Source organism: Syngnathoides biaculeatus, chromosome 14 (genome assembly GCF_019802595.1).
Source record: "Syngnathoides biaculeatus isolate LvHL_M chromosome 14, ASM1980259v1, whole genome shotgun sequence".
NCBI lineage: Eukaryota > Metazoa > Chordata > Actinopteri > Syngnathiformes > Syngnathidae > Syngnathoides > Syngnathoides biaculeatus.
Genome location: NC_084653.1, coordinates 14,559,568 through 14,572,604, shown reverse-complemented (window position 1 = coordinate 14,572,604; position 13,037 = coordinate 14,559,568). Strand labels below are relative to the sequence as shown.

Here is a 13,037-nt window from a genome sequence, read left to right as displayed (position 1 = left end):
AAGCCAGCCGGATATCTTTCATCAGAATTGCACGTTCCCCAAGCGTATCTAAGGACCATTTTCTTCGTAACATTAACTTTTCCAAGCACACGCTACTAACAACCAGCATTGCTTGTGGGACAATATGGCGAGAGGGGCGTCTCAAGCCAGGTGTTAAGACAATGCAGCTATCTGATTGGCTACTATTGTACAAGTGATTGACAGGTCGGAAAGGTCCATTAAGGCCAGAAACATCTATCTTGGTCCCATCAGACCAGGGAATCGTATTTCTCAAGATCATGGAGTCCTTCGAGAGTTTTTTTAAGGAAAGTCCATCGAGGCTTTCATGAGTTTTGCACAGTCGAGAGGCTTCCCTTGGGCCACTGTGGCATAAAGTAGAGCATCATTTTTTGTCTAACCTTGGCCAGATCTGTGCCTCTGTCTCTGAGCTCTTCAGACAGTTCCTTTCACCTCACGATTCTCATTTTCTCTGTCATGCACTGTGAGCTGTAAGGTCTTAGATAGACTGGTGTGTGGCTTTCCTAATAAACTCCAATCAGTATAATCAAACACAATTGGAGTCCAAAGAAGGCATAGAACCATCTCGACGATGATCAGAAGAGATTGGAGCGCACCCGACTTAGAAATACGTGTCACAAAGGATCTGAATACTAATGGCTGTGTGATATTTCAGTTTTTGTTTTCAATAAACATTTCAAGGGGGGGACAGGGGAAGAGGCGCTGGTGTTGTCTCATTCTGACAGATACGTTCAGCGCGTGTGATGGTCTCGGTTACAGCAACATCTGCCGTCACATTCCGCACAGATGTCGGTGTGGTGCGTCGCCATGGTAAGTGACCTGTGGGGCTTTCGGGCAGGACGGGGACCCAGGTTAGTCGAGTGCTGGTCAGGAGGACGTCGTGGCTCTTCTTGCCCACTTTGAAGATCCCACGCAGCAACACACACTCACTGACATAGACATAAAAAAATGGAAAACAAAAATCATTTACATAGCACTGCTGATGTTGTCTCTGCGCACAGACATTCCACGTTAAGCACAAAAAATAAAAATCTAACCACAAATGAAAAGTATAACATAACCTAATGTAATTCAATGAGTGAGAGGTGAATGGCTGCTTCCTCTAATGGTACAATTCCCATTATTACTTACGCAGCCTGTCAACCAACGTTTACAATGACAGTCTCCATATTCAAAGCCCATCACCGATGTTCAGTTAGCAAAACGGTCTGGGCAACATAGACCGAAGATACACAAACAATTTACGGTAATGTGACCTTTTAGTATTATGTTACTTGTGGAGTCCCACAGGGATCGCTACTTGACCCTCTTTTCTTCAGTATTTTTATGCTGCCTCTTGGTGAGCTATCCATCCACCCATTTTCTGTACTGCTCATCCTCCCTAGGGTCGCGGGCATGCTGGCGCCTATCCCAAATATTTTGTGCATCCTGAACTGCTCACAAGCCAATCACGGGGCACAGATAAATAACCATTCGCATTCACAGTCACACCTACAGTGAAGAAAATAAGTATTTGAACACGCTGCTAAATTGCAAGTTCTCCCACTTAGAAATCATGGAGGGGTCTGAAATGTTCATCGTAGGTGCATGTTCACTGTGAAAAAGATAATCTAAAAAGAAAAATCCAGATTTCACAATGCACCTGTGTGAGGTCGTTAGCTGCATAAAGACACCTGTCTACCCCATGAAATCAATAAGACTCAAACTTGTAACATGGCCAAGACCAAAGAGCTGTTCAAAGACACCAGAGACAAAATTGTACAACTCCACACGACTGGAAAGAGCAATGGAGAAATTGCCGAGCAGCTTGGTGAGAAAATGTCCACTGTTGGAGCAATCATTAGAAAATGGAAGAAGCTAAGCATAACGATCAATCTCAATCGGAGTGGAGCCCCATGCAAGATATCACCTCGCGGAGTCTCAATGATCCTTAGAAAGGTGAGGAATCAGCCCAGGATGACACAACAGGACCTGGTCAATAACCTGAAAAGACCTAGGACCACTGTTTACAAGGTGACTTCTGGTAATACACGAAGACGTCATGGTTTGAAATCATGCGTGGCACGGAAGGTTCCCCTGCTTAAACCACCACATCAAGACCCGTCTTAAGTTTGCCAATGACCATTTGAATGATACAGAGGGGTCATGGGAGAAAGTTTTGTGGTCAGATGAGACCAAAAGGGAACTTTTTGGTCATAATTCCACTAACCGTGTTTGGAGAAAGACGAATGATGAGTTCTATCTCAAGATCACCATTCCTACTGTGGAGCATAGGGGTAGTAGCATCATGCTTTGGGGGTGTTTTTCTGCACATGGGACATGACGACTACACTGTATTAAGGAGAGGATGACTGCGGCCATGTATTGTGAGATTTTGGGGAACAACGTCTTTCCCTCAGTCAGAGCATTGAAGATGGGTCGTGGCTGGGTCTTTCAACATGACAATGACCCGAAGCACAAAGCCAGGAAAACCCACGAGTGGCTCCATAACAAGCATATCAAGGTTCCGGCGTGACCTAGCCCATCTCCAGACCTAAACCCAATAGAAAATCTTTGGAAAGAGCTGAAACTCTGTGTTTCTCAGCGACAGCGACCTGTCTGATCTAGAGAAGATCTGTTTGGAGGAGTTGGCCAATATCCCTCCTGCAGTATGTGCAAACCTGGTGAACAACTACAGGAAACGTTTGACCTCCATAATTGTAAACAAAGGCCACTGTACCAAATATTAACATTGGTTTTCTCAGGTTTTCAAATACTTATTTGCAGCTGCATTACACAAATAAATCGTTAAAAAAATCATACATTGTGATTTCTGGATTTTTCTTTTTAGATTATCTCTTTCACAGTGGACATGCACCTACAATGAATATTTCAGACCCCTCCATGATTTCTAAGTGGGAGCACTTGCAATATAGCAGGGTGTTTAAATTCTTATTTTCTTCACTGTACTGGCAATTTAGAGTTTTCACTTAGAATATCGTGACCAATCACTAAGTTACCACCCCTCCTATCTGCTGGTGATGCAGAGGTCATAGTCCACACATTTGTAACATCTTACTTCAACGACGCACCATGTTGCTTTCTGGTCTTCCAATGTCTAGCATTAAAAGCCTGTAGTTATTACAAAATTCTGAAGCAGGACTTTTGAAAAGGACGACAAACTGCACGAGCTAGTAAACAAAACAACTTCCTGTCATGTGCTGATGTCACAAATAAAACCAGAAGGGGCAACGTCGTCGTTAAAGGTCAAGTGTCATCCCTATAAACATTGTAAAATAGATATAGTAATGAAAAATACATATAACATTGTTCACTTCAATGTCTATATAAAAAAAATAAATGTGAGCGGAGAGCGCGTCATACATGCGTAAAGTTACAGAAGTGTCATTCTACAACGTCCAAGTGGTCGCCATATTGGCTGCATCCTCTGTCCGTGACGTCACCCAGACATTCGCCAATGAAAACACGCGGTGGACTCTACTATGGGAGACGAACACGGCCCTTCTGACACTGAAGCTCTTTTCAAAAAGGAAAACACCACACAACCGGGTGAAGTTACCGGGGCATATTACACAATTGTTTCGAGCCATATTCAGATGATCACGGCCAAACCGCCTCCCCATCCGATCCACTTCCGCGGCGGAGACGAGCCATCGCGGCCAGTTTGGCTCAATTTTGGCGCCGAGGTCGCTTTTTATGGAGCCGAGCCGTGCTGCTTTAGGGGTTGTTCATAGCCGCCGCAGTACACGATGAACAACATTGTCGAGCCGGGGCGCTTGAGTGCGTTGTTGTCGCACGTGGCTGAGTGAGGCATTGTCGGCTACGTTCTTCAGAGCCGCTGCCGTCTGCAAGCCCGACGTGCAACCTTCGCTGAAGCCGTCCCCAGCGAACGCGCCGCCTCAGCCGGTGTGGCTCATTTTTGGCACCGTGTGGCTTATAATGGAGCCGAGCCGTGCTGCTTTAGGGCGTTGTTCATAGCCGCCGCAGTACGCGATGAACAACACCGTTGAGCCGGGGCGCTTCACGGCGTTGTTGTCGCATGCGGCTGAGTGCGGCATTGTGGCAGCGTTCTTCAGAGACGCCGCCGTCCGCGACCCTGACGCGTAGCCTTCACTGGTGAAGCGACCCAGCAGCCCGACACCGTCCGACGCGCACAGACACATTTCGCAGGCGGATCTTTTGTTACGTTATGAGAGAGCGATTACGTGGTCCGCCCCAAACTATTTTTTTTTTTTTTAGTAGCAGTATTCACGACCTACCTGTCATTTGTAACCCACGAAGCTCTCGTCCTCTGCACCCGTGCAATCCTTTTTTCACAACAAACTGGGTCTCTTGCAAACTTATGAAGGGTAAATCCATCCTCCCGAGTCTTCAAGCAATGTCCAGCAATGCAACGAGCCGGCATTTTGGCTAACACGAAGGAACAACGAGCTACCTTCCTGGAAGGTAAAACTAATTGAAACAAACGAGTCCACTTGAGGGTGGTCCTACCATGTACGTCACTACCTGCTTCTTCTCGAAAACAAATCCCTTGAGAGGATTTTCATGGCAAGAAATACAAAAAGCTGTATACGTCAAAATCATGTTTTGTGGTGAAAAAATGCATGGGTCCATGTCGGTTGCTGTTTTTACATTAATAACATACGGAAAATCATGCATTTCATGACAGTGGCCCTTTAAGGGTGGCAGATTTGAAAGCAAAAACGTGACAAACATTTAACTATTTCAATGTAATTCAATTTCATGACTATGGTAATTTATATATCAAAATAGAGCACATTTTTTGTTCATGACAGATGTATATTTCAGCCCTTCAGCCTATCCTTCTTATCTCCCCTTTAAATTACATACATGGCTGGTTTACTTACGCTTGATCTTATCTGTACTCCCCTTGTCTCCTGGTCGGAGAGAGGGATAGGTGATGTTAACCAAATCTGGGGTAATTGCTGATTGGCTTCTGCACTGATCAATCAATTTGACCGTTTGGGCTATTTAGATTCGAGGATGTCATCTATCATTGCAAACTGTTGGCTGGTGAAGCCCTTTGAGCATATTCTTGCATGAATACAATGTTTATCAAATAAACGTGTCATTTTAACTTCAGGGTGGCATGGTGGTGCAGCTGGAAAGCGTTGGCCTCACAGTTCTGAGGTCCCAGGTTCAATCCCAAACAAGTCTGTGTGGAGTTTGCATGTTCTCCTTGTGCCTGTGTGGGTTTTCTACAGGCACTCCCGTTTCCTCCCACAGCCCAAAAATATGCAACATTAATTAGACACTCCAAATTGCCCCTAGGTGTGATTGTGAGTGTGACTGTTTATCTTCATGTGCACTGCGATTGGCTGGCACAAGTGGTGTACCCCGCCTCCTGCCCGTTGACAGCTGCGTTAGGCTCCAGCTCTCCTGCGACCCTTGTGAGGATAAGCGGCTAAGGAAATGGATGGATGGATGGATTTTAACTTCATGTCTGTCTGGACTATTGCTCAATCCTACTTTTGCACAAGATTACAATGTGTTTAAATATAGGTAGACTGCATATGAATGTTTCCGTCTACTTCTGTACTTTACTGAGCATAACTTTTCTAGAAAGGAAAAAGTGTCTGTTATCATGTATTATTTAACGTCACAAAAACATTGCAGTCCCCAGCTCGTGTACTAAAATTTTATTTGGTGAAGTGAATTTGGCGGGCTTTGACGTCACCACCCTTCGTCTGTGTCGCCCACTCACCTGCGATCCACTTCCGGCTTGTGCTCCTCCTCAGGTTTGTCCTTTTTCGTCTTTCTCCCGCTGAGTTTCTCCTCCGTCTTCTTCTCTTTATTGTCTTTCTCCTCCTTCCGCGTCGACATGTTCACAATTTAACACACAAACAAAAGAGGCGAAAAACAACAACAAAGACAAATTCGACGTGTGCTCGGGTCCCGCTGCACGCGCAGGTTAAGCTGATCCAGGCACTTCCGGGGTCTGGTCGTCATAGAGACGACGCTGCTCTCGTGCACGTGGCAGAGAAAGGAACGAGCGTGCTGTTGTTCGCGGGAGCGCGCATAGCCAACCGTGCGGGCCAACATGCTTGTTTCTGCTCACTTCTAATTAAATTTTTAGATCTCACCATAACCATGAAGTAATACTACAAACTTGTCGTGTTGTGTTATTGGATAGTTTAGTATACTTCGGAGGCCATGTTGTCTAAGATCACACGACCTAGTACGGTAATTGTGCTGTTGTATGGGTACCGCACTTTGTGTGTGTGTGTGGCAGATGGCGGTCTCGGCTAAGCTAAACTAAGCTGTGTTGTGACAGCAGAAATACAAACACTGTTGCTGACTTTATGAAAGGCTTTCAAAAACTCATACCTTCCCCAACCTCCACGACCAGTTTGGCTGAATACTAATCACACTCGTTGTTAGAAATTCTCACATAGTGTCCAAGGCGAACACGCCACACTACAGTACCTGCAACTAACATGGCTAAATTACAACTACGGTAATCAGACCCACAGCTAACTATGCTAAAAGCTACCTACCCTCCTCCACCCTACTGCTAACGTTGCTGAAGTTAAATACTATACTCATCTGCTAACTTTGCTAAATGCTAACGGCACTTATCAGCTCCACCGCCGCCCCTGCTATAAATGAACTACATCCATAACTACTATTAGCTCAGAAATTATCACGGCAGTCATCAATCACTAAGCTATGTTTGCCAAATCCTAATTAGTCACTGGGTTAGCTAAAATTTAAATACGCACATTGTCACGCTGACAGCTCAAAATAATATTATGGCGCCACAGGCTAGCTAAATGTGACAGAGGCTAAATGTGTTTGTGATGCGTGCATGAATGAGATAGATGAGTACAGTGGTTCATTCTGGAGGCAAGATTTTAATTTCTGAAAATAATCTTGTTTGCACACACATTATGTGCACGCCTGCCTATGTAATGTATTGTGTGTATATATATATATATATATATATATATATATATATATACGGTATATATTTTAATGGAGCAGAACCTTCAATCAAGACCAGATTTTGGGGTGGGGGTGGGGGATATGTACTACCGTAGGTCACTTTGTTTTTTTTGTGTCTTGAAGAATAATACTATAATACTATCCGGCAAGTACATTATGTTTAAAAGGGAATATAGTATGCATTTACATTACAATTTAAGTGAAAATTTAGAAATTGTTGACAACACCTAGCTGCTTGTTTCCTCCAACATAAACAGAGCCCAGAATGTGCAAAACAGGAGAGTGCCCAAGACGTCAAAATTTTCATTTTTTTTGGTGGCCAATGGGCACATGGCTGAACACCAGCTCTCCTTTTTTCCACTCATAAAGATTGAATTGCTTTATCACATGCAGTATTACATCATCAAGTCGCCGCAATAAGCTTGTCAATTCGTTTAACAGTGTGCACACAACATGGCCAACCATAAACAATACTTATTCCCATGTAGACAACTTTATTAGGTCCTTTCGTTTAGATCTAATGGTGCTAATGCTAATTTTAGCTAACATTGCAGCTCTGCTTACCCTTTCTTTGGCTTTGACATTATCAACCAAAGTGGCTTTGGCTCTGGAACTTTGGCCAGCTCAACTGAGCAAGTCTTTAATGGAAGAAATTGGTGTGTGGGCAAGATTATCTTAATTATTCGCACCCCGAAAATGACTTGTTTTGTTAACGTCACACTTAATGAGTGGGCATGAATGGCGCTGAGTTGGATACATTAAAATCACATTTTCAGAACATATCCCCTTTAATAACAGTCTGTACAAACGTAGAACGTGAGGATATGAAACTCTAGTAGGACATGTTCAACAAAGCAACAAGGAGGATGCTCAAAAATAAATTTTGTGTGGTTTTGGATCAAATTGCATAGTTTGTCTCATTGCTGTTTGACTGGCCGCTGCCCCGGACACAGAAAAACAGGATGGCTGCCGGTCCAGAGCAGCGCTCAGGACTCGTGGAAGATGGCATTGAGCTGGGCGTTCATCACCCGCTCGTGATGCGAGTGTCCATCGAAGCCCATCAGGTTGTCCACCTGCGTGTAGACGCCACCGTGAGTGCCACCCCCCCCTCCGTGAGTGCCTCCCCCGCCGCCGTAGTGCACACTGAAGGAGTAGGTCTTGTCGTAGTCCGCCGCCTCGTGTTTGAAGGACGAGAAGTTTCCGTTGATGCTGAGGGGGGGGCTGAGGGGCGGGTCGAAAGCGGGGCTGTCCGTCACCAGGACGCCTTCGAAGTACGCTTCCGGGGCGCCGTACGCCGGACCTTTCACCTGGTGGAAGATATGCGACGGGTCCATGGTACCGTAGGGCGGGCTGGGCAGGCCTGGCGTCAGGCCCGGGCTCTGGTAAGAGAAGTGGCCTACGTAGGGAGTGCCACCCGGAGGAGGGAGGTGGGCCTGGAGCTCGGGTGACTGGTCGGGTAGGAAGGTGCGAGGGTTCAGTTGGAGGCAGCCCGCCACCAGGTTGGTGGTTGGTTGGGAAAGACCTGAGGACGACGACAATAATTAATTCTCTCCTTGTTATTTAATTTTACTTAATGATTATTTGGCTTTTTTTCTTGTTTCTGAGTACTCACAAATATTTGTTATATATTAATTACTTATTGATTATCTTAAAGGAATGTAAATTATCGTTATTATCTTCAATATATTTTAGTTAAAGTTGATTCCTCTTCATTACCTGTTAATTTTGTTTATTACATGGGAATTATTGTTTATTCATTGATGTCAGACAGAAATTCATTGCATGTAAACAAACATTCATTGACGTTGGTTGTCTTGCATATGAATTACTACTAACATTACTATTGGTAAAATTGACGACTACATTAATTTACCAACGTTACATAGATTCATTTTACTACAGTTCATATGAACTTCATGTTAAGTAAATAAATTGCACATTAGTTACATGTTAACTACAATACATTTTACTGCATGTTAAATATACTTTATTTTCCATGGTTAAGTCTTGTATTCTATTCATACTGACTACATGTACTGCACAGTATATATTCTATACACATTTTAGGAGATATTATACATACGTAGCGTGTACTTTAAGCGTGTGTACCTTTACAGAGCGCCTGTACAAAGGTGATGAGGTCTGGGGCTTTCCCAGATCGCAGGATCTCGCTGAGGGTCCAGATGTAATTCTTGGCCAGGCGTAGAGTCTCGATCTTGGACAGTTTTTGGGTCTTGGAGTAACACGGTACCACTTTACGCAGACTCTCCAGAGCGTCGTTCAGGCCGTGCATGCGGTTGCGTTCGCGAGCGTTGGCTTTCATACGCCGAACTTTGAACCTGGGAAATGAGAACGTGTTAGCTACCCCGCTAACGCTTTGCGTTTAAGTTTGATTCTGATTCTGATCTTAGTGCCACCGCTAGGCCAATTTACTCATGAACCTACTGAGTACTACTGAATCAAAAGGTGGAAAAAGTAACATTGTGAATACTTTAGTGAATTGATAATATTTCCCTTTTAGAGACCAATACCATTTTGAGGCAATAATGTATCCATTTTGGATTAAGACTGTAACAAAACAAAATGTGGTAAAACTAAAGCGCTGTGAATGCGCCACGTGAGCCAAGTCTCTAATTTTCTAATCTGATTTATCTTCCATTTCATCCAGTATTGTCACCCCATTGTGTGTTTCTATTAAACAACGACTTGGTAGATGCTAAGGTGTAACCGCAATATTAAAGTCACAGTGCCAGGTTAGCCAAGTTGCCAATATTTTTTGTCACTTTTGTTTTACTGGGATTGTGTTGCTGCATCTTTTGCGCCTGTTCAAGAACCATTTGGGTGACTTTTTCCAACTCATGATGATAATCATGATCATCATAATCATGAAGCATCACCTTGTTAACTAATGTTAATCGCCAATATTTGAATGTCATTTCATTTAATCCAATTGTTACTTATCACATTATATGCATCGTTAGCCTTAATGCTAATGTAGCATCACCAATGTAGAGCACTGTTCGTTTCAATTGAATTCCAACTTGATTGAGTAGAAACGAAAATCAGTAAAGTAAATTGTAAGAAAAATATAATCAACTAATTTTTCCCACTGAAATTAATTTAAACGGCATTTATCTGATTGAAGTCAATGAAAAAGACATTTATCTCATCCGATCCCTCAAAGAGCACAACACATTTTGTTGAATGTGTGCATTTGAGGGGTGTTGTCGAGTGTCAGGGATTGGAGTTTTGGGTCTGCGTCAGCATCTGGATGTGAGTTGTGGTCAACTCCAGCACCTTGCGAGGGGTCTCAATTTGTACTGTTAAGTCAAAAAGTACTGCGGTATTCATTATCCTACCAATCGACGATTGCATCACCTCTGCATGCGCGCCTTGGTCATCTTCTTTTTCTTAGGTCCTCGTCTTTTGGGTTTGTTCTCGCCGTCGTCCTGGTCTGGCTCTTCCTCCTGGTCTTCCTCCTCTTCCTCGTCCTCGTCCATCAAGCAGCGCTCGTCTTCCTCTTCCTCCTCCCCTCCCGTTCCTGCACCAGCTCCAGTTCCTGCTCCTGTGGGGCTGCCCGCCTCCTCCTGCTGAACCTCAGACTCACCGAAATTCTGCTCTGATCTTGTCATGATGATGATGATGATGATGATGATGAAGATCCTGGTGCTGCAGTTTTTCATTATTAATACAAAACGGGATTTTCATTCACCATGTCGACATTGAAAAAACCTAATCATCATGTTAACACATTATGAGGTTATTGGCAACAATTATTTTATTTTGAAAATTATAAGAAAAAAATTAATACTATCCATGATGCAGAAAACTGACTTTTGTGGCTGCTCAATATTAATTTTGTATTATGATTACCTTCTTATCAAAGATTGCAGTAATCTATTTCAAAGATTATTCATCCCCAAATGTGAATTGTAATTATTAAACACCTGCAAAATTTAACATTCAATACTTAAAATTTTTGTAATGAGATTGTTTTTCCACAAATGTTTTTAGACTAGGTTTTACATTATTCTTGAACAGAACATTTTTATGATGATATTGTTTTTTTCAGTGTGAGACAAAAGTGTTCTAAAATAATAGAGCCATTTTTATGAAAACACCAAAAGAGATCAAATTTTCATTCAACTTATCCACACAGTTTAAAAAGAAAGTCGTTAGTCATCATATTAAGATGTTCTAAGCATCATAGCAAATGTTTATTATTATTTAAATAAGTAAACGATGAAAACAGACATTACATCATCAGTTAAAAGCAATTTTCACCAGGTACAAGTTTTTTTTTAATTAATGGAAACAATACATTATTAATTGAGATTATTATTATGATTGGGGGAATGACGTGATGATTTCAAATGATTTTTGGTTTTGTTCAAAGATTGCAGTGACTGGTTTGAAAAATGCTTAATTCTGTATTCATAATTTCATATATAGTGCTAAAATGGATATATATATATATATATATATATATATGAATATGAACCAAAACAGTTTATTGTGAATTCATTATATATATATATAATGAATATATAATGTAAATAATATAATATTATTTATATATATATATATATATATATATATATATATATATATATATATATGAATACTTTCATTTCCGAGAAATCAATTTCTCTCAAAAAAATACTTTTGTAAGTATGGAATGTAGTTTATTGTTAAACTGAACACCAAAGAGAAATCTTTATGAACAAAATGTTGATTCGTAATGCACATATCTCCCGCTAAAATCTGCACATCAGATTATTCATATTTGTACAGCAAAACATAACAATGTCAGTCAACTTTGTACCTTTTCAAAGGTGCAAAAAAATTGTTTAAAAGGCCCCTAAAATAGGTCAAACTTCAACATAATAACATTATTCGTGATAATTAGAACAAACGTTTTTTTCCATTTATATTATTATTGTTAGATCCAAGTAAAAATATATATTTTCTTCAAAAGAATACTATACAAATGATATAATTGTTTTAAATGATGATCATATATCATGTTAAATAGTACGAAGCGTTTTGATGAAGTCAACTTCTTTGTTGTGTTGATTAAATGTAAAATCACTCCATTTGAGTCATCGATAAATTGATGATTGGTGTGCCTGTAGCTATGACAATATTTATCATAATGAGTATTAATTGATGATTCATAATAAGAAATACACCTACCTGTTATTGTTGATTTGCCGCCTTTCAGATGTCGCGCATCCCGAGTGCGTGCGTGTGTGCGCGTGTCGGCAACTTGGAAGTCAGCGGCGTGCGCGCGGACGAGACGCACTTTTATACAGGACGTGCTCGTGCTCCTGTTGGCGATACGTGTGCGCGCGTGTGTGTCAATTAGCATATCCACGCCACGCCCTCTCGCCATATGGCGCCTACGTTATCCAAACGGCCCCGGGGATCACGTGACAAAAAAAAAAAAAAAGCCCATCTGCCGCCTCCTGCACACAACGCCAAGAAGGTGCCACAAATGTAGCAAATTGGCCAAAACGCTTATTTCACCTAATCTGATGGACGACAACTCAATGAGGACAAACTTATCTTCAAATTCGGATTTTGTTCCAAATTCTTTTAACCTGCAAACCCATACCCCAAAGTAAATATTTGCAATATTGAATTAACGTCATCATAGAAAATAATATTGGTGTGCTGACTGTTTCATTACCAAATGGTCACGTGGAGTCTTGTTGGTCAAAAAGTGATTATCAGGTTATTCCCGTTATTTTCGTTATGATCAAATAACGTGCTGCATTTTCGGCATTGAATTCAGACAGTAGGCATAGTATTTCATAAAAATTATGAATGGGATTTGGACCTGAACAGCTTTAATCAAATATTCAAAAGTCACCGACAGAAGCGATTCATCATCTGAACATTTTTCTCTCAACACCTGCTTGATTAACACTTTCTGGTATGCGTCAAGACACCTGTCGGCTTTCATAAATACTTTCTGTAGATTTATGTGGCAATCACTCCAACAAAGAACTTCATCCAGAATCACAAGGACCCCCTGCACTCAGCGCATC

At 41.8% G+C, this 13,037-nt stretch overlaps 2 protein-coding genes and 1 long non-coding RNA gene across 10 annotated transcripts in view; 1 reads left to right on the top strand and 2 right to left on the bottom strand.

The window, feature by feature from the left end:
- Positions 1-6,540, bottom strand: part of cerkl (ceramide kinase-like) — a 31,905-nt gene extending 25,365 nt beyond the window's left edge. For 2 of the 6 annotated variants that reach the window (XM_061840914.1, XM_061840915.1), the window contains exons 1-2: positions 5,937-6,096; positions 5,744-5,848 (exon numbers count right to left, since the gene is read on the bottom strand). In XM_061840914.1, the coding sequence (XP_061696898.1) occupies positions 5,744-5,848; positions 5,937-6,081 (250 nt within the window). In that variant the 5' untranslated portion in view covers positions 6,082-6,096. Of the gene's footprint in view, positions 1-837; positions 948-4,886; positions 4,925-5,743; positions 6,097-6,366 lie in introns of those variants that run through there. The other 4 variants (XM_061840918.1, XM_061840916.1, XM_061840919.1 and 1 more) reach the window with 4 other exon arrangements.
- LOC133511878 (uncharacterized) lies at positions 5,489-10,531 on the top strand. Of its 2 annotated transcripts, none has more exons than XR_009798055.1 (3): positions 5,489-5,777; positions 7,896-8,096; positions 10,400-10,531. It is a non-coding gene; the product is annotated as an uncharacterized LOC133511878 (long non-coding RNA). The 2 variants fall into 2 exon arrangements; XR_009798056.1 differs by having other exon boundaries at positions 5,710-5,777; positions 7,938-8,096.
- On the bottom strand, positions 7,971-12,292 carry neurod1 (neuronal differentiation 1). Of its 2 annotated transcripts, XM_061840922.1 has the most exons (4): positions 12,181-12,292; positions 10,363-10,653; positions 9,094-9,323; positions 7,971-8,506 (listed from the first exon to the last, which is right to left on the bottom strand). In XM_061840922.1, exons 2-4 carry the CDS (start codon positions 10,614-10,616, stop codon positions 7,971-7,973), a joined length of 1,020 nt encoding a protein of 339 aa, XP_061696906.1. In that variant the 5' UTR covers positions 10,617-10,653; positions 12,181-12,292. The 2 variants fall into 2 exon arrangements, with proteins under 2 accessions (XP_061696906.1, XP_061696905.1); XM_061840921.1 differs by lacking the exon at positions 12,181-12,292 and having other exon boundaries at positions 10,363-11,291.
- Positions 12,293-13,037: the final 745 nt, after the last annotated feature.

Coding starts and splice junctions, on each gene's coding strand:
- neurod1 (XM_061840921.1), bottom strand. CDS start 10,667: ATGAAAAACTGCAGCACCAGGATCTTCATCATCATCATCATCATCATC. Junction 9,324..10,362: donor ACCAAGGCGCGCATGCAGAG/GTGATGCAATCG, acceptor CTCATTTCCCAG/GTTCAAAGTTCGGCGTATGA. Junction 8,507..9,093: donor TGTACAGGCGCTCTGTAAAG/GTACACACGCTT, acceptor CGTCGTCCTCAG/GTCTTTCCCAACCAACCACC.